The sequence below is a fragment of the Toxorhynchites rutilus genome, chromosome 3 (genome assembly GCF_029784135.1).
Source record: "Toxorhynchites rutilus septentrionalis strain SRP chromosome 3, ASM2978413v1, whole genome shotgun sequence".
In the NCBI taxonomy this organism is placed as follows: domain Eukaryota; kingdom Metazoa; phylum Arthropoda; class Insecta; order Diptera; family Culicidae; genus Toxorhynchites; species Toxorhynchites rutilus.
Genome location: NC_073746.1, coordinates 65,288,586 through 65,309,438, shown reverse-complemented (window position 1 = coordinate 65,309,438; position 20,853 = coordinate 65,288,586). Strand labels below are relative to the sequence as shown.

The 20,853-nt window shown below is 42.4% G+C and overlaps 1 protein-coding gene across 1 annotated transcript; it reads left to right on the top strand.

Moving 5' to 3' along the window:
* The first annotated feature begins 1,009 nt into the window (after window positions 1-1,009).
* On the top strand, window positions 1,010-8,328 carry LOC129779931 (fatty acid synthase-like). Its single transcript, XM_055787715.1, has 6 exons — window positions 1,010-1,470; window positions 1,531-3,492; window positions 3,549-3,969; window positions 4,021-6,177; window positions 6,231-6,580; window positions 6,638-8,328. The coding sequence occupies exons 1-6, from the start codon at window positions 1,034-1,036 to the stop codon at window positions 8,319-8,321; spliced, it is 7,011 nt and encodes a 2,336-aa protein (XP_055643690.1). The 5' UTR covers window positions 1,010-1,033; the 3' UTR covers window positions 8,322-8,328.
* Window positions 8,329-20,853: the final 12,525 nt, after the last annotated feature.

Genomic DNA, 20,853 nt, shown 5'->3' with positions numbered 1-20,853 from the left:
TGCAGATGCGAACGATGAACATTTCTCGTCTGAGTATTTGTCCAGATTCGGCCTTTCCATAGATTCCGTCTTACATCACGGCTCAATCGTATTTCGTTAGCGAATTCTCGTACAGACTTAGGATTACGAAGTTCTTGTCATTTTTACTGCGTCTCACGATGACAACATCGAGTTCAGTTTAAGAAGAGCCATCACTTTTGAAATAGCATTGTGCTATTGGGTGAACTCAAAAGGAAAACCACCAACAAACAAAGCTCTTCTGGTTTATCAGTCATTCGGGATGATTCAGTTAGAATGATCAAGATTGTGGTGTACTTAAAATGAAAGTATAAAAATTTGGATCGATAATTGAATCGCCCAAATATATGCAAAATATATGCGAAGGGTGTGCCTGTATCGGGAACGTACTTGAATAAATAATTCTTTCATTTTCTAAACAAAATATAGTGTGGTATATCAAGTATGGTAAGTATGACGATATAATCAAGTCCATATTGTGTAAGTAGAATTGGTGCACACCGTTCAAATATTTTATCGGTTTTAAGCCGCTGTCATAAGCGAGGTCAAATGACCTGTTATCACAGACGGCTTTTGTGTACACTAATTAACGAACGTGAATTTGAATTGGAGATACGCTGGTAGACAGACAGTACTTCCGTTGGGAGAAATCGAATGCCCAAGTGATTATCGTTCGTCGTTTTGCGAGAGCTAAAGTTCACCATTTTGCATAAACCGTTGCGTTTCATTGTGGTTTTTTATTTGTTGTTAATTAATTTTGAACTTCATACCTCGCTTCGAGCCAGTGGACAAATTGCTTTAACATTCTTGCGTACCACGAAGTCATTGGACTTGAATGAACTGAATAGTGCACTTCGAATGCACGTTTTGGTCCCCAAATCATCGTTGCATGCAACCAAAAAAAAAAAGCATTGAACAAAGTAGCTAACGGCTGATGCCGATATAAAGCGCAGAATTTATTTAATTGTATCAGTTTTCTTTGAACTACACACTGGGTGAACTTTTTTACATCACAATGTCCACTTCCACCTTTTTGGGTTCGGTTAGGTTGAATGATTGCGTAGTGATCTCGGGCATATCCGGGCGGTTCCCACAGTCGGACAATATGCACGAGTTCGCCGCCAATCTATACAGCGGGCGGGATTTGATGGATGATTGGGAAACGCGCTGGCCTCAAACGATGTCGGATGTCCCACGGCGATCGGGGAAGATTAATAATTTGGACAAATTCGACCGGGAGTTTTTCGGCTTCAATCGCAACCAATGCAACACGATGGATGCCCAACAGCGGTTGCTGCTGGAGCACGTTTACGAGGCGATACTGGATGCCGGTGTGAACCCGGAGACACTTCGGGGCTCGAAGACGGGTGTCTTCACCGCCGTTTGTTACTCCGAATCGGAAGCTAGGGTGTTGTACCAGTTGTGCCCCCCTAAGGGGCGAGGGATATTGGGGTGAGTCATGTTTCGTTGAATTCATTTGAGTTGGTTAAATGACTTAATGTTCTCTCCAAGATGTGCGAAATCACAGCTAGCCAACAGAATATCTTATACGTTCGATTTCCGAGGTCCATCAATGGTTGTCGATACGGCTTGCAGCAGTTCTATGTATGCGTTGGACATTGCTCGAAGAAGTATCCTCTCCGGACAATGTGATGCAGCAGTCGTAACTGGAACCAACCTGTGTTTGCACCCCTACATCTCCTATCAGTTCTCGCTTCTGGGGGTGTTGGCGAAGAACGGAATTCCGGGTCCCTTCGATCAGAGTGCATGCGGCTATACGCGGGCGGAGGTCATTTGCGCCATTTTGCTCCAGAAGACGAACGATGCGAACCGTATATATGCTTATGTACTGCACAGCAAAACCAACTGCGATGGATTTAAGTCCGAGGGAATCACGTACCCCTCCGGAGTGATGCAGAAGCAGCTGCTGACTGAGTTCTACAACGAATTAGCGATTGACCCGGCGACCATTGCTTTCATCGAAGCTCACAGCACGGGTACCGTGGTGGGAGATCCCGAGGAGTGCGATGCGATCGATAGAGTTTTCTGCGCGAACCGTAGCGATCCCCTGCCGATAGGATCGGTTAAATCCAACATAGGTCATTCAGAGGCATCCGCAGGCCTCGCTTCGATAGCGAAGTGTATTATCGCTATGGAGCGGGGTATCATCCCGCCTAACATACATTATTTGGTTGCACGTTCGGATGTTCCTGCCCTAATAGAGGGTCGCTTGAAAGTCGTAGATTGTGCAAGATCCCTTGATGGGCCGCTCATAGCGATCAATTCTTTTGGTTTTGGGGGAGCCAATGGACACACACTAATTCATCGCAACACAAAGCAGAAAATTAAATGTTTGCGAGATGATAACCTACCTCGATTGGTTATATGGTCTGGTAGGACCCAAGAGGCGATCGACGTTTTGATTGGGAATGATGCGTCACGTTTTGGGGATGCTGAATATGTCTCACTGTTGTACAACATTCAACGGAAGAAAATTCCCGGTCATCGATATCGAGGATTTGGAGTTTATAGCAAAAGTGGACATGATCAAGCTAATCTGGAGATTCGAAGAAACACACGCATCTCGCTGGAATCTCTACCCCTGGTCGTAGTGTTCCCAGGTGTGGATCTTCAGTGGAGAGAACATCTGGAATCGTTCGGTCGATTTCCGGTGGTGCAATCCACCGTAACTAGATGTTGCTCGGTGCTGGAATCCTTCGGATGTAATCTTTTTGGGAACACAATTGGGAAACCTGATCTGCTTCAGATGATCGTTGGATCAACGGTCCTCCAGATAGCTTATGTAGATTTGCTTGTCGCAGTCGGTGTAAATATCAGTGCATTTGGCGGACATTCTGTCGGACAATTAACGTGCGCCTATCTCGACCAGTGTTTGAACCTAGATGAGGTTCTTAAACTCGCTCATAGTCATGGTGTCGTACTTTCGAAGTATCAATCTGACATTCAATATGGTGCCTTTCTAGAATTAGACATTCCATCTCCAGCGCCACTTTTATCCTTTGATAGGTTCATACAGGATAGCATTTTATCCCGTTATGGTGTTGTCGGAGGCCCATTGAATCCGATTCGTGCACTTGTGGACCAACTAAAGTTCCGTGGGAAGACTGCGGAATATCTGCCCTTCACAAGTATTGTTTCAAAACCGGAAACTACCAATGATATATCGAAGAATTTGTTCAACTCCGCATGTAGTATCATTCCAACAGGGAAACACCCCTCGAGACGATGGTTCAGTGCCAGAAGCTTATCGCAACTCGCAGTCCCAGCCGTACATAGTCCGACATCTACTGTCAGTTTGATCGGCTTAATACCCACCGATTGTCAGCTGCTTGTACCGCTCATCAGGCAGTCTATGAACCCCATTTTTAAGAGCCTCAAAAGGAAATGCAACTGTGTACCTATCGAGCGACAATCGTCGGATCTCGTAATGAGTTTTCTATGTAACCTTGGTCAGTACGTATCTACGCAATACTTGAAAAAATGTTGTTTATCTTTGTGGCTTCTTCCAGCTTATACTTATCTCAGCAGGATATCAATCTGCTCAAGTTGTACCCCCCAGTGCAGTTCCCTGTCTCTCGAGGAACTCCTATGATATCACCCCTGGTCCGATGGGATCACCGAGACTCGTGGTCGGTCGTGCGCTACGAATGGTCGGCTCTGCGTGTTCCAAACAGTCTCCAGTTCAAAATTTCTCTGTCCGATCAGAACTACCAGTTTGCCGCCGGACACTGTATAGATGGAAAGGTGTTACTTCCTGCGATGGGTTATTTGAGTCTGGTGTGGGAACTGGTCGCATTTCTGAGTCAACGGGAGGTGCTGGATTGCGCAATGCAGTTCGATGACGTTCAGTTCCTGCAGGCTACCCCGCTGGTGCCGAATCAGACCGTTATTCTGAACGTCATGATACAGAGAGCAACCGGGAGATTCGAGGTACGCATGATTGGAGAAAACTGAATGAGTTTCAAACATTGTCTATCGCAGATCTTGAAAGGGGCTACAGCTGTGGTGATCGGATACGCACGGCAGCTGAACACTTCTCCGGAACAATTTCCCGTTGGTAGCGCGACGACATCGTCAGTGAAAATGGCGTCGCGAGATTTCTACAAAGAGCTTCGGCTGCGTGGTTATCATTACGGTGGTTTGTTCAAATCAGTACTGGAAGCTCAAAGTGACGGGTCGGCGGCGAGGATTGAATGGAAAGGTAACTGGATAGCCTTCCTGGATTGTATGCTTCAGTTGAGTATAATAGCGGTTGATACCCGAACATTAATGGTTCCTACTGCCATCGAAAGTTTGACGATTTATCCGAAGTACCATCTATCATTGATGTCTCAGGATCGGGATGGTCGTGACTATTTCACCGTCACCAATTGCGCCAACACCAAAGTTTCTATCTGTGGTTCAATTCGCATATCTGGAGTTCGTGTTAATGTTGTCGGAAGACGAAATCCTCCTGGAATACCTGTGATCGAGACATATCGATTCTTGCCATATCACCTCACTGATCAACTCGATTCACTAGAGGCGGTGAGAGCGTGCGTCCAAATAGCCCTTGAGAACGCGCCAAGTCTGGCAATCAACGTTGTAGAAATGTTCAACAACTCTGTGCCTGTACTTCTTCCCCATTTTGTCAGGGCCATAGGGGATCTACCTTTGATAAAACCAACACTAACCTTGTTAAGCGCTGATTATATACCACCGATTGACATGCCTAATATTACCGTGAAAAATAAGAAACTACACAATTTATCAGGACTGCACATTTTGATTAGCCTCAATAACCTCTCTGACGCATCATTTTTACGGGATGCAATGGCTAGCTTGACTCCTACGGGGTTCCTTGTAATCCGGGATTCCCACAACCTCCCCGTTAACACATGTCCCCAACTACAACTCATCGCCAAATTCACCACGGAGCGCAGCGAAACTCTCACGCTGTTCCAGAAAAAACTGTTCGATGTCAAGGAGCCACCAGCCGTGATACGTACCGATTCCAACGACGCTACCTACGAGTGGCTTCAGAAGCTGAAGCATTTCATCAAACTGAAATCGGTTGTCCTCTTTGCCCAGGATGACCCAACATCCGGAATCATCGGTCTAGTGAACTGCATCAGTAAGGAAACCAAAGCATACGGAGTTCAGTGTGTCTTCGTAGACGATCCGAGTGCTCCACCCTTTGCGCTGAATCACCCGTTCTACAAACAGCAACTCGACCTGGATCTGGTGATGAACATCTACCGAAACGGATCATGGGGAAGCTACCGGCATCTGTTGCTGCCCAACAAACCCAGCACCGAACCGGTTCATCGTCATTGCTACGCCAACTGTTCGACGAAAGGTGATCTCTCAAGTATGACATGGTTCAACGGTCCGCTGGATGTGGCGCCCCCGAAGGGTGAGCTGGTGCGTGTAGTTTGTAGTGCGTTGAATTTCCGTGATGTAATGATCGCAACCGGGCGCCTTTCGTCGGATGTTCTGCACGTGGATCGTCTCGAGCAGGAGTGTCTACTCGGGAATGAGTTTTCGGGGGTTTCCGCGAAAGGTAGGCGGGTGATGGGTGTCCTGGCCTCTGGTGCGATGGCAACCTTGGTGGATAGTGATCCGCAGCTCACGTGGACCGTTCCCGACGGATGGGGTTTGGAAGAAGCGGCGACGGTTCCGGTGGTTTATGGCACTGTCTACACGGCACTATTCATTTGTAGCAGGATTGAAAAGGGCCGATCGATACTGATCCACGCTGGTAGTGGTGGCGTCGGGTTGGCCGCAATTCAGGTGTGTCTTGCCTATGGGCTGGAGGTTTTCACCACAGTTGGTACCATGGAGAAGAGGGTGTTTATCCAGACAAGGTATCCACAATTAAAGCCCGAGAACATCGGCAATTCTCGAGACACATCGTTCGAGAAGATGGTATTGTTGGGAACGGGAGGACGAGGCGTTGACTACGTTCTAAACTCACTAGCAGAGGAAAAGCTACAAGCTTCGGTTAGATGTTTGGCTAGGAATGGTCATTTTCTGGAGATTGGAAAGTATGACATGGCGAAAAACTCCCGAATTGCGATGCGGCTATTCCAGAAAGGGCTGACATTCACAGCAGTGATGCTTGATGCAATGTTCAAAGGATCTTTGGAGGAGAAACAGGTAATTGTTTTTTTTTGCGTGGATCACGTTTCATTCCATTTCTCGTTTTCTAGCGTCTCCACGCTCTATTAACTGCCGATATCAACAAAGGAGTTATCAAGCCGCTACCTTCGACAGTGTATCCAGCGGTGGAAATAGAGAAGGCTTTCCGTTACTTGGCAAGCGGGAAACATATCGGGAAAATCCTTCTGAGAGTTCGAGAAAGCGAAGTTGACAGTCAAACTATTCCAATCTCATACCATCCGAGGATTCACTGCAATGCGACCCTTTCGTACATCATTATCGGAGGTCTGGGAGGATTCGGTTTGGAACTGGCCGATTGGTTGGTATTGCGTGGTTGTCGAAAGCTGGTTTTAAGCTCCAGTCGAGGGATTACGAAGCCTTACCAAGATTACAGGATCAGGTAGCACTGCCATCTATGATCGAAGCTCAGTGACAACTCATTGTGCCCTTCTTTCAGATTATGGAAGAGCTATGGAGTCGAAACTGTTGTAAGCACAGCAGACATAACCTCACCGCGTGGATGTCAACAACTGTTTCAGGAGGCTAGCGAACTCGGTCCGGTCGTTGCTCTTTTCAACCTCGCTGTACAGTTGCGTGATTGCATCTTGGAAAATCAAACCGTGCAAACGTTCATAGAGTGTCTTGCGCCGAAGGCGCTAGCTACAAAACACTTGGATGAAGCAAGCCGACAGCTGTGTCCGGATCTCGAACATTTCGTGGTTTTTTCAAGCGTATCCTGTGGTAGAGGGAATTCTGGCCAGAGCAATTACGGTATGGCGAATTCGGTTATGGAGCGAATCGTGGAGAGGCGCGTAGTGGATGGTCTACCCGGAATAGCTATTCAATGGGGTGCCGTGGGTGAGGTCGGTGTCGTTGCCGACATGGCGGAAGACAGATTGGACATGGAAATTCGGGGCACTTTGCAGCAGCGGATTTTATCTTGCCTGCAGGAATTGGATCGATTGTTAACCAGTGTAGAACCGATCGTAGCATCGATGGTTGTGGCGGAGAAACGTCTCGACTGTAGCTTCCACAACATAATCGAAGCTGTCATGAACATCATCAGTATCCGTGAGTTCAAATCAATTTCCATGGACAGCTCGCTGGCGGACGTTGGAATGGACTCGTTGATGGCGGTCGAAATTAAACAGGTGCTGGAGAGGGACTTCGATCTGACGTTGTCTCCCCAAGAGTTGCGTACGTTAACGTTCTTGAAGCTTCAAAAAATGGTGGACGAAAGGAAGATCAATGACGAGTCAACGAACAAAGCTGAGAAGCGAATGGTTGGTGGAATAGATTTGCTGCTTCGAAGTTTGGGTGACGAGGAGTTCAGTGGTGAAACCTTGCTTCGGCTATCATCTCGTGCGAATGAAGGTAGACCGATATTGATCATTCCGGGAATCGAGGGTGTTGCTGGAAAGATCTGGAGAACATTTGCAAGCGATTTAAATGCTCCAATCTACATACTGCAAACACTCCACACCGTAGATATTCACACAATTCCAGCTATCGTGGATCATCTGATGGAAGGTCTGGATGAACACATACTCAGTAGATTCGCAAGTCACACAATCGTCGCCTATTCTTTCGGGACGCTTCTAGCGCTGGAAATAGCCAAACGGTTACAGGGGACACAACAAACTGGGAAGCTCATCCTACTGGACGGTGCTCCAAATTTCCTGAGAAAACTGTCCGCGGCGCACATAGGCGAAAATCCGTCCGACGAAATCATCCAGAAAGTATTACTAGCAGCGATCGTTGCAATCGTATTTCCGGACCACATACATGAAACCATTTGTACGTTAATGGAGGTTACAACGTTCCGAGATCGCATCGAGAAGTTGATTGAGCTGGCGGGAAGTAAGGCTATCTATTCACCAGAGTATGTACGGAAAATTACGAGAGCGATGTTCAATCGCATGAAGATGGTGTTTCACACGAGTTTTAAGAAGTGTGAGCTTTCGAACGTTCCGGTTGTTCTGGTACGAGCATCAGAAGCTTCCGTTATTGACATCGAGGAGGACTATGGACTGGCAAGCCTCGTATCTGGTTCGGTGACTTTGAAAATTGTGAGCGGTACCCACTTGACGATGCTGGAGAATCGGACGCTGGTGGATATAATTAATAGCGAGAATGTGTAGAATAAATTGTAATAGTGTAATAAATAGTTCACAATGACCATTTCACGCTACGGAAAATGTGCCCTTTATTCTGACGGCTGTAGAACTTGGAATCAACGAACAACGTATAAGACATGTTATTTTTCTCACAAAAATGAAGATACTGCGTTGTATTTTGACATGTTCACGGGAAAGTTAAAATTGCGAAGTTTTCACTTGCTCTAGGTTCCTTTATGAAAAAGGAGAACCAGGCATGTAAATTTATGCTCGTTCTTCGTAGTCCTAATCTAGGAATTGGCGGACAATCGCGTAAGTGGTATGGCTGACCGATTTCCAGTCAATTTCCATCTCCATATTCAACACCTTTAGTGCTTCCAGTAGTGTTTTGATATAGGACTATGTCTTTGATTTCTATTTTTTTTTTCCAATTCGTTTATTTGTAAGGCTCAATCGCATAAGCTTTGCGGAGCCGCTAACTCAAGTTTTGTTTATACAAAAATTTCATCTTAAATCTATGTTTAGTAGGTTTCGACCGATTACTCGCGGTTTACTCGAGGTTATAGGGGCAACAATTTTTGTGGGACGGGTCAGGTTAGGGATATGGATATGAGGTATCATTGTCTCAACCGAGGGTTGCCGCACGCACTGTAGCATTGTGCATAATGACCAGGGATAGCATCTGGTGTTCCACTAGCTGTCGAGGGTGGGCGACGGTGAGATGAGGGGACAAGACAAACAAACTAATAACGAAAAAGAAAAAAAAACACAAAAGCATCAAATTCTTATACTAGACCGTTTCACAAACATATAGATCAACTGCATATAGCAGATGTCGCGAGTTCCCAACACGTCTCTAACAGGAACATAGGGTTGTCTTCCTTGGACCTCAAGGGCATTCAAATGGTACTCTCTGGCTGCGTAACTATCCGTACATTGCCAAACTGCGTGATCGATGTCATCGTAACCGTTTCCACACCGACAGACATTGTTTTGAACAAGATTTATTCTGTGGAGGTGCACATCTAGCGAGTAGTGGTTGGACATAAGTCTACTCATTACACGAATGAAGTCACGACTTACGTCCAAACCTTTGAACCACGCTCTCGAAGAAACATTTGGAATAATTGAATATAACCACCGCCCAAGACTTCCAGTGTCCCAATCGGTTTGCCAACTCTAGAGGGAACTCTGACGCAGTAATTGGAAAAATTCATCGTATGAAATCTGTCTATCAAACAATTCGCCTTCCTGGGCACCCACCTTTGCTAGAGTGTCCGCCTTCTCATTGCCAGGAATTGAGCAATGAGAGGGGACCCATACAAAGGTTATCTTATAAGATCTTTCGATCAGTGCACTCATCTGCAGCCTCACTTGTGTGAGGAAATAAGATGGGTGCCTACTAGTTCTAATCGACTGGAGAGCCTCTAGCGAACTGAGACTATCCGAGAAAATGAAGTAATGGTCTGCAGGCTTGTTGGAGATCATCCCCAATGCGAAGTCGATTGCTGCCAGCTCAGCAACATAAACGGAACAAGGTTCCTGCAGTTTACGGAAGGCGCTCGAATTTTCATTGAAAACACCGAAGCCAGTGGATCCATTGAGGCGAGACCCATCAGTGAAGTATCTTTTCATGCAATTGACTTTTGAGTACTTTCGGTTAAAAATACGGGGAATGTAAGTTGATCGAAGCTGATCTGAGATTCCAAGTATTGCTTGTTTCATCGACAGATCGTATTCAATTGAGGAACTGCTGATGGTGAAGTGAGCACGGTCTGGAGTAAACGATGGAAGACAAATATCTGACGAAATATAGTGGTGGTAAATTCTCATAAACCGAGATTGTATATTTAGATGAAGAATTTTTTCAAAGTTTTCAATCAAAAGTGTGTTCGTGACTCCGCATTTCACCAGTATTCTGAGAGAAAGTTCCCAGAATCGGTTCTGTAGAGGAGTTACTCCTGCCAGAACCTCGAGACTCATGTTATGCGTTGAGTGCATACAGCCAAGAGCTATACGCAGACAATGATATTGAATTCGTTCCAGTTTTAGAAGGTGACTTTTAGCTGCTGAGAGAAAGCAGAAAGAGCCATACTCCAGAATGGATAGAATAGTTGTTTTATAAAGTGTTATGAGATCTCCCGGATTAGCTCCCCACCACGTGCCGCAAATCGAGCGGAGGAAGTTGACCCTCTTTCACATAAAAATTATAAATAAGGGGGCTCAGACATGAGCCTTGGGGTAGACCCATATAACTATTTCTGGAAGTTGTCAGTTGTCCAAGGGTGAAGTTCATTCGCTTTTCTGACCACAAATTGTACAAAAAGTTATTCAAAATTCCAGGAAGTCCACATCTGTCCAGATTGTCTGACAGAATTTCTATGGTAACCGAATCAAAAGCTCCCTTAATATCCAAGAATACTGAAGCCAATTGCTCCTTGTGCGCAAAGGCCAGTTGAATATCTGTAGAAAGCAACGCTAGACAATCGTTTGTTCCTTTGCTCTTGCGAAACCCAAATTGTGTACTTGATAGCAAATTATTTGTCTCGATCCATTGATCGAGTCTTCGAAGGATCATTTTCTCCAACAATTTTCTAATGCACGAGAGCATAGCAATCGGACGGTATGAGTTATGGTCAGACGCTGGTTTGTCAGGCTTTTGAATTGCTATTACTTTGACCTGTCTCCATTCGGGTGGCACAATGTTGTTTTCTAGTAGGGTATTGAATAAGTCTAGCAAGCGTCTTTTCACGATATCGGGAAGATTTTTTAGAAGAACGAATTTAATCATATCGCTTCCGGGTGAAGAGTTGTTCGATGAAAGAAGAGCCATAGAAAATTCCAGCATTGAGAATGGTCCGTCCAGAGGTCCACTGCTCGGAGACGTTTCTCGAAGAGTATGTTGGGCTGGAACTGAGTCTGGACAGACCTTTTTCGCGAAATCGAATATCCATCGGTTGGAGTATTCTTCACTCTCGTTGGTAGATGAGCGGTTACGCATGTTGCGAGCTACCCTCCACAAGGTACGTATTGAGGTTTCACGAGAAAGACCTTCAATGAAATTGCGCCAGTAACCGCGTTTTTTGCTTTAATTAATTGTTTCAGCTGTATTTCAAGCTTTGAATATTCCTCGAAGTGTGTGGATGTTCCATGTCTACGAAAAGCTTTGAAAGCATCAGATTTTTTCAAATACAATTTTGTGCATTCATCGTCCCAGCCAGGAGTGGCTGGTTTTCTTTTAAACGGAGCACTTGGAACTTTTCTTTTTTGTGCTTCCAGTGAGCTTTTATACATCAAATCGACAAAGAATCGATTTTCTTCCAATGGTGGAAGTATATCTATTGATTCGACACCGATTGTTACCGCCGTTGCAAATTTTTGCCAGTCGATGTTTCTTGTTAGATCAAATGGAACTCAAGATGGTTCAGTGTATTGCGGGCTACATTTGATTGATATACTGATTGGCAAGTGATCGCTACCATGGGGATCATTGATGACCTTCCACTGACAATCTAATGATAACGAGCTTGAGCAAAAAGAAAGGTCGAGACGACTTTCTCGAGCCGGAGGTTTTGGAATTCGTGTCGCTTCACCAGTGTTCAAGATAGTCAAGTTGAAATCGTCACAAAAATCGTAAAAAATAGCCGCTCTGCCGTCATCATAAGGATCACCCCACCCAGTACCATGAGAGTTCATATCACCCAGAATTAGAACTGGGTATGAGAGAATCGAGACTAGATTCCAAAGATGACTACGGTTAATGTGAGTATTTGGAGGAACGTATACTGAAGCTATGCAAAGTTCTTTATTCTTTGCAGTTATTTGACACGCGACAATTTCGACGTCTGATAGAGCTGGGAGAGGAATTTTATAGAAAGAGTAGCACTTTTTGATCCCCAAAAGTACTCCTCCATGAGAATCATTTCTATCCAGGCGAATAATGTTAAAATCGTGGAAGTTGAGTTCAGTGTCAGAAGAAAGCCATGTTTCAGAGAGGGCAAATATATCACAATCATAATTTTGAAGTAAAAATTTGAACGAATCTAGTTTTGGCACTAGACTACGGCAGTTCCATTGTAGTACATTGATCATATCTTCTACTACGCTAGGGGAATTATCCATCGAATGATATGATTGATGCAAGGAGGGGCCATGAAGCAGTCAATTGCTTAAGATAAGACTTCAAAGATGGAAGCAAGGCAGAAATAAAGCTTCTGAGGGGGTCTTGAATTTTTAACGTGTTTAGTATGAAGTCCACAATGTCCGAAAAAGCTATCAATCCTCGATTAGACGCGAATTTTCTACGAGAAGTTCGAGTAGCAGCGTTTTTATTTTCTCTCTTCTCTGGGTAATGACGTAAAATCCTTGCTGCAACCAGGAACTGGCTGAGAAGGAGCCTTCGGATTCGTTTTTTTTATTACTATTACCCTTGGAATTAGACAATCTTCCGAGGGTCACTTTAGGTTTCTTACGGTGCATCGTTGGTGAAGAGAGCTTTCTTTTTGATGGTTCATCCTTTATTGAAGATTCTGGTGCAGCCGTAGTATGACCCTCATCAGAATCAGAGTCCGATTCTTGAGATGGCAAAACCGAAAATTGGTTTTCATCTTGAGCGGCTGATGCGGTCTTTAGCATTCCAGCATAAGTCCGCTTGGAGCGTCCAGCGATAGAACGCTTCACTTTATCGGAATGCTGTTTGTACCTCGGGCACTCCTGTAGAGGGTGAGGATTCTCGCCACAGTGGATACATTTTTCCACTGTTTGTGTGCAAGAATCCTCACTATGTTTCTCGCCACATTTACCGCAACGAAATTTGTTGCCGCAGTGGCTAAACGAGTGTCCCAACTTTTTACAGTTGGTACAATTATAAACCCGTGGTACAAACAGGCGCACTGGGAAAAAAATATTTTCTACTTTCACATAGTTTGGGAGAACAGAACCTGCGAAAGTAATCCGAAAAGAGTGCGAGGGCTTATAAACTTTTTTGTTTTCTTCCAAAGATGCTGAATGCAGGTTTCTAACATCCAGGATCTTTACAAGATCACCTATCATCGAGTTTTTGAAAGAACCCGAAGCTTTTTTCAATTCATCGACACTCAGATTCGCGTCGGTTACTACGCCTTCTATCTCCACCTCTCGAGAAGGGATGTAGATGTGATATTCCCTGTTAAAAACTTCGTGGTCAACAATCTTGTTGGCCACATCAAAAGTCAGTGCTTCTACACGCAGTTTATCCGGTCTCTCTTTATGTATCGAGACGCCCGAAAATTGACGCAGCAAATCTCTTGAAATATCAAGAGTTCTCAACGATTTTCCCTTGGGCCGAAAGAAAACAACCCATGGTCCCTTTGAGGTCGATTGATAATAGCGCGTCCGCGCAACAATGGCATCGGTAGATGTCATAACGGTTGCGCAAACGGTGCGCAACCGTCTATGAAAAAAAAACACACACACACGCACACGCGCTCAAAAACTCAACTTAAAACTAACTTAGACTAATAATTAACTTAAATTTAAGAAAAATATATAAATATATATATCTCAAAAAAAAAAATTCTTCCAAAAAACAAAATACTAATTTGCGGTGTCCGAACAACCTTGAACACCCCTATTCGAAGCTATACAACGCCGCACGCTACGAGGTAAACACAATAGCGTGACGGCAAAAGTTGTTGTTGATTATACTTCTCTATGATGAAATCGATGCCGCTGGAACCAATTCACAGATCGCCGGTCCGGCGTTGCCGGAGAGGTGCTGCTTCCTCGCTGTTCCGGGAATTAACGGCACTTATCTTGCCACGAACGGTCAAAGAAAAAAAAACCAAAGACACTTTGGCGGAGGGGAAAAAAAAACTTCACAAGCTTCGATTTGTAGCAGAGACGCGAACAATAAGCGTCCGGCTGTTTCAACTATCGATTGAGGAATCCTCTTTGATTTCTATATAGGGGGTCACTCTACGAAAAATGTAACGATTTATTAAGAGTTTTCAAGCGCATATTACTCAAAATCGTTATTGCGACATATGATGTGATATATACCATTAGACAGGAAATTTATCCAGCAATTTTTTTGCTCGAAACACAAACAGGAAATATAGTAAAAAAGTTGAACAATTTGACGATTAAAATGGGTATGTTTTTTTTCGATTTCACTCGTTTTCCTCCCCGACGCAACGAGTAATCTTTTCGCCTGCATTTCGGCGTTTACTATTGTGATATGAAACGATATATATCAAGAGTTATTTTTCATTTTTCGGACAAACAGGCATTTATATGTTGGCAGAATCAATGGAGAGATGATCGTAGAAGACGGTTTTACTCTATTATCCCCAAAGTTCAATCAATTCGGGCTCAATTCACGTCTTTATCGTGTATGTCAGTTTATGTAATTGTGGTCCAACACGCACTACAGTACATAAACAGAACTTAGCACCCAATGCGATCAGTTCACTACAGGAGCCACACGAACTTCCCAAGAGAGCACTCATGGCCATAGGATACTCAATATATATCACCTGGCTATAAAGTTATTACAACCCTCTACAAACAAAGGCAACGGAGGAGAAAAAACTGTTTACATCTATGATATATTTCTGTACTCATAGATTTATTTGACTTAGGCTTATATTTATGTAGATCTTAACTATTTAGACTTTTGTTTAAAAATGATAAATGATGACTCCTTGTCTTGTTCTACCTAATTGAATAAACAGAAGAAAAGGGTAGTAATGGCTTTGATGGTATTTTTGTGTACATTTTTGAACAGAAATGTGATTCCGGATTCTATCACGTTATCTTAGTTAACCCGTTTAAAGAACACAAGTTTATATAGGAAACGGTTTTTTTCAGGGCTTCCATTTGATGTATTAAAAGAGAAAAAATTACAGATTTTGAACAACGAAAAAACTCAATTCAAATGCAATTACAACACACAATCACAGTCCTATGTCAAGTTCCCGTCCGTACCCCTAGGCTCAGACCCATCAACTTTTTTGGGGACACTTCCAGTTCCAGATAAAAAATCACTCGACTACTTCTTGGAATTTCCCTTAGAGCCCACTGATCCATGAGTTCAATTGTCAATGATCGGTACCGGCAATTTCTCCAAATTCTGATTCCGTGGAATAGTGAAGTCGGTGATGAACGATACTATCTGGATGATTGTGGAGTATCAAATACGTGTTTGATAGACCTTTTTTTCCACTTCTGTTTAATTTAATAGGCTCATTTAGCAAATCATGCGTAGCAGAGCCGAATTTATTCGTATACATTTTTATCTCACGATAATTTTGTTGTATATTACATAGTAGCCATTTAGGCGTAAGAGTATTCCTATCTTATCGATACACATGTCACCTTTTTTCGGCGTAAGAATATTCCTATTGTGGGACTGTTGATATGAGGCTTCCATTGTTGTGTTATTAGTAGTACCAATTACCGATGCAGCATACCGTGGGCGGTAGGGGATTGGGATTACCATCACATGATGATTGTTGCGTGGATGTCGTAGCTAGAATAACATACAAAGATGGTCAATTGAGGGCCCTGAGTTATGAGCTTAATGACCGGTTTGACGTAGGACTAGGTCTTTCATTTCTGTACCGGGGTGTAAGTTCAAAGTTTCGAAAACGAGAGAGTGACGCTGGACTGCAAGGTTTTGAACGTTAATACCTCTTTACCGGCTGAATGAAGTGGTATAATAATCACTTCATCCGAAAGATAAAATGTCAACGAATCATATGATTGCCACTTATTGGTCCAAAAAATCGTTTTAATAGCTTAAAAATTGTTTTGAAAGAAAGCTATAGAAATCATAACAATCTAGCTCATTGATGATTGGTGATCGCAATGTATTCTCGAACACGGACGCAAAATCTATGCACCTGGAGAAACCGTCATAGCGCATACGTGCGAGCTGTGATTTGTTTTGCTCGCTTGCATTAGTGTTTGAGAAACCATAGCGGACACACGCAAGGCGTGAGTACTTCCACTCACATCAGTTTTTGTTCTGCTTTCGCATGGAACAGTAATGAAAAATTTGTTTGCGTGTGAATGCTTCCGAGCGAAGGAATATTCGCACCCATTTATTCATTCGGCTTGGTGTTCCCGTGATGCAATCCAATAGCATCAGTTTCTGTTCTTCTTTCGCATGGAACAGTCATGAAAAATTGCCACATCACGATAAAACGAAATGAATTTTATGCAAGGTTATATAGACTTTAGTTCGTTTTCACCGTGAAACGGCGCCCTCAGTTCTGCGCATGGAGTGATCATGAAAAATCTCGTGTCATTCTCATAAAAACAAAAATTAATCATGTATCAAACATCTTCAGTTGCTTTTACAAGGCCACTCAAGTTCCATCGGTTTGTTTCGGGACTACCAACAAGTTCGAAAGAGTTGAATTTTATTTTAATAACAATTCCATACTTATACTCATTCATCCATTCATATCACAGATATAACCCACTTCTTGTTTTTATTGAGCGGCATACTGAGGTAGGTGGTTAACGTCTTGACGGTGGGTTTAAGATCTCAAACACCCTGACGAGAAACACTTGTGGTATGAAGTCTAAGCCTTCCGATAGTTTACATAGGTCATGCTGAGTTTTGTTGGTTGTAGACTATTTGTCCTACTACGGCTACGTCGATGATGACCTGGCCTTTGGAACTATATGATTTTTTTCATGCACCATTTCACTTCTTCTCCGGGGAGGTTGTATGTTCTCAATTGACAGAATATTTGATAGCTATAATGCTGCTTAGTATTTTGTACGAATTCGATAGACATGTTATCGGCCTGTACTTCGAACCTGACTTTTTGGGTAGTTGGCTGCTCCAATGATCGGTGAGGTAAGTTTGTTCAGACAGCATCCATTCTTCGACGTGGTGCAACCAACACTCCTACCGGTAAAAAGATTGTTGTTCGAAGAGCTGTGGTTCATCACCTCTCTGTCGGTAGTCAGTGTGCGAGCGATCCTCAGATGCATGACATTTGAGGTCAATTACTCTCAGGGTCATAGAACATGTGTTATTGTCGCGTACTATTTCCGTAACTACCCTTAGACTATGACTTGCAAACTTAAACTTTTCTGGATCAAATTCAAGTTTTCATTTCTGCAAATCTTTTTCAGTTGCATATTACAGGGATCGCAGTGGTAAGTGATGTGATTCTAAGAATGGACCGACGAAACGAAATTTCATAAACCTTATTTATGTCAAAATTTATTCACTATGGAAACGCGTATTCTAGAGGATGGCACTTAGCATATATTTAGGACGTATTATTTGGCATAGAAATCTCAACTAAGTACTAACAGAAATGATATAAGTTATATGAAGTTGAGACGAAGAAGTTCCACTAGGAACGTTAATGCCATTAAAGAAGAAGATGTATTACAACACGCGGTGGCAGAGATCATCTTTGGATAAACTGAGAAAAGGCCCCTTAAGGGAAACTTGAAAATAAATTAATAAAAATATGGGATGTTTACTTTACTGTTGTTTTTGTGTCAGGCTTGCTCGATGTTTCGTTCCGAGGTTATTAGGAATTAGCGGACCTAAGTTTTTGCTTAAGGAGCGCGTGAAGAATGCGCGCAAATGTCGCCATTTTGTCGAAAATCAATATGTCGAAAAATCCTACTTACGATGATAGGCAATACAGTGACAGACATTCGTTTAGCCGCACTTGAAAAAAAAAACTTGAAACACTTACAAAACAACTAGGAATGTTCTTTTTATCGGGATACTTATTTGCTGTAGTGATAGTATATTTAAGTCACTTTTATTGAAAGAACGTGCGTCAAAATCACACACGCACAAGGCGGCATCGGTGGATATAAACATTCAAACGTCGTTTTTTCCCGAGACATACGTTCAGCCGCAGGGCATAAAAATCGAGTTTTCGCATAATCACCAAGCCTTTATCTGTGTTTATTGCAAAAATACTTGGGAATGTTCAATTTACAAAATAAATATTAGATGTGCAACGTAAGAAGTTGGTCAGATTAGTGATTTACGTAGAATTTAAAGGAATGACGAAAGGTATTCTGTTGACGGAAGAGGGGCGGAAAATAATAAAGATATTCAGTGAACAAAAGTTTTCTAATCGGTCGATCGTAACAAAAATTGGTCTATCTGAGAAAGTGATACGGAATAATATCTAAATAATATATAAATAGTACCATAAATATTGGATATAACGACCAACAATTGGAAACACCAAAGTTACTTTGCGTCTTAAAGGTCGAATAAGACACGAAGCAACCAGGAAACGATGTCCTGCTCATCCATTAGCGCAGAATCGGTTGTTCTTGAATGAGTCACCAAACATCATGTGGAGGAAACCTCAAGGGAAGCCGAAACTGACCGCCACTCATAAGCAGAACCATCTCATTTTCGCCCGGCAATACATGTAATGGAAACTAGAATGGAGAAATGTTGTATTTTCCGGCGAAAAAAGTTCAATTTGGATAGTCCGGACTGTTACAGTTGCTATTGGTACAACTTAAGTCAACGCCATGTCGTGAGATCGAAGCGAAACTTTGAGGGCGGAAGTTTGACAGTGTGGAGAGCCGTTTCCTATCACAACAAGCTTCTCATTTGTTTCATTTTCACCCGAATGAATTCCGAAAAGTATCTTCAATTACTGGAGGACGTTTTGATTGCTCATATTGAGAATAACGCTACCGAGGATGTCGATTTTTCAGCAGGATTATGCATAGATCCACGTTTCCAAGCAATCGAAGTGTAGCATACTAACTAACCTCAATTCCAATTAAACACACAACATCCTGACCCTCATTCTTTCTCATCCTCAATTCCGCATTCTTATACATAACCACTTTTCCGCATACCATATCTAACAACATTTACATTCGTCAGCAACTTTTGATTTCCTTACGGAAATCCCCCAAACCAGGGGTTTTCAGATTTGTTTTATGGTGGAGCACTTTTTATAGCAAAAATATTTGACGGAGCACCTACATTTTTATATCCAATTCGCGGTGACAGTGGTACAGTGTCGACGTCTGGTGACAACTTTCAATTTGGGAACATAGTTTGTTTCCCAAACTCGAAAGGGTAATATCTATCAGATTAGAACGTACGAATCCAGTTTTAAAATGTTAAAATTTGAATGAAAATTTTTACACCATGTTATTTCATTATTTGAAGCACGTATTCCTGACTCTTATTTATCCATTTGTCTTTACATTTCCGATACTTTTACTGAAACTTTTAATCATAATATAAAAATGTTTTCAGACACAATTTTCGTATGATTTTTTCACCACCTGTAAGGAAAGGAGTGTTAGTTTGAATAGAATACTAATTTGATTAGGAGAAGATAATTTTCATTCATAATTTCAATTTCATAAATATGTTCATTTCGCCTGAATATCAATTACTATCTTTGACGCTCCCCGAACAAAACTCAATGTCGTCAATTCGAATAAAAATATGCAATCATAGAACAGTAGGTCTGTGCCAACGCGAAGAGAAGAAAAATATATTTACACTTCTGTCATGCGTAATTGTTATGAAAAAAGAAGTTTGGGCATGTGATCATAACAATTGAAAATAAAAATAAATCTACTTTTGGATTCTTGTGTTTTTATTCAATGAGTAAAATATGCAGTTATTTATTTCAGTTAAATAAATCCCCGTTCTTTCTCTTTGCAAGCTGTGTCATTTTTGGTTGAATTTTTGACAATTGTAACCGGACATCTGGCTCTGCATTCAATCGGGATCGATATTTAGTTTTTGTGGCTAAATAAGTCGAAAATCCTGACTCACACATATATGTCGTTGAAAATGGTAAAAGAATTAGTTTCGCTTTGTCGGACAAAATTTGAAATTCATTTTTTAGCTGACACCAAAACTCTTCCAACGATTTCTTGGATTCAAATTTTTTTTTCATATTGAAATCCGATGTCAAATCTATCAAACACTCATATTCCTGTGATGTTAAAGATTTTGGCTTCTCCGATATCGAAAAAGGCTGTTCCACCCAAGCCATTTCTTCGATCTTGCTATGATATTGGTCTGGAAAATACTGTTGAAAGCTGTCCAACAAATCCTGCCAATTACATGTTCAAGGTTATTTAAGAAAACCATTGTAATTATCATAATACCTACCTGCAAGTGCTCGTAAAATTGAATGAAATTTTCGGATGATATATTCGAGGATATTTCGGATTGAATTTTATTCAAATTTGGAAAGCTGTCCAGGTTTCGTTTTTCCAGAGATTCTTCCCAGAATTTGATTTTTCTTTTGAATGCCAAAATTTTTCCATTCACATCAAATACTGAAATCGCCCTGCCTTGCATTGAAACACTCAATTCATTCATTTTCTGGAAGATGTCAGCTAAATAAGCTAACATTATAAGCCACAGGTCATTTTTCAACTTTTCACCCAATGCAAAATCATGGCCGCTCAGGAAGGTTCTAACTTCTGATCTTAATTCGAACAACCGGGACAACGTTTTCCCACGAGATAACCAACGCACTTCGGTATGTAGAAGAAGCGTGGAATACTGGCTCCCAATTCATCGCAC

Bases quoted from the DNA above. Each gene is read 5' to 3' on its own strand.
- LOC129779931 (XM_055787715.1), top strand. From the start codon at position 1,034: ATGTCCACTTCCACCTTTTTGGGTTCGGTTAGGTTGAATGATTGCGTA. The intron at 3,493-3,548 runs GTACGTATCTAC...GGCTTCTTCCAG, and splicing joins TTTCTATGTAACCTTGGTCA to CTTATACTTATCTCAGCAGG. The intron at 3,970-4,020 runs GTACGCATGATT...TGTCTATCGCAG, and splicing joins GAGCAACCGGGAGATTCGAG to ATCTTGAAAGGGGCTACAGC.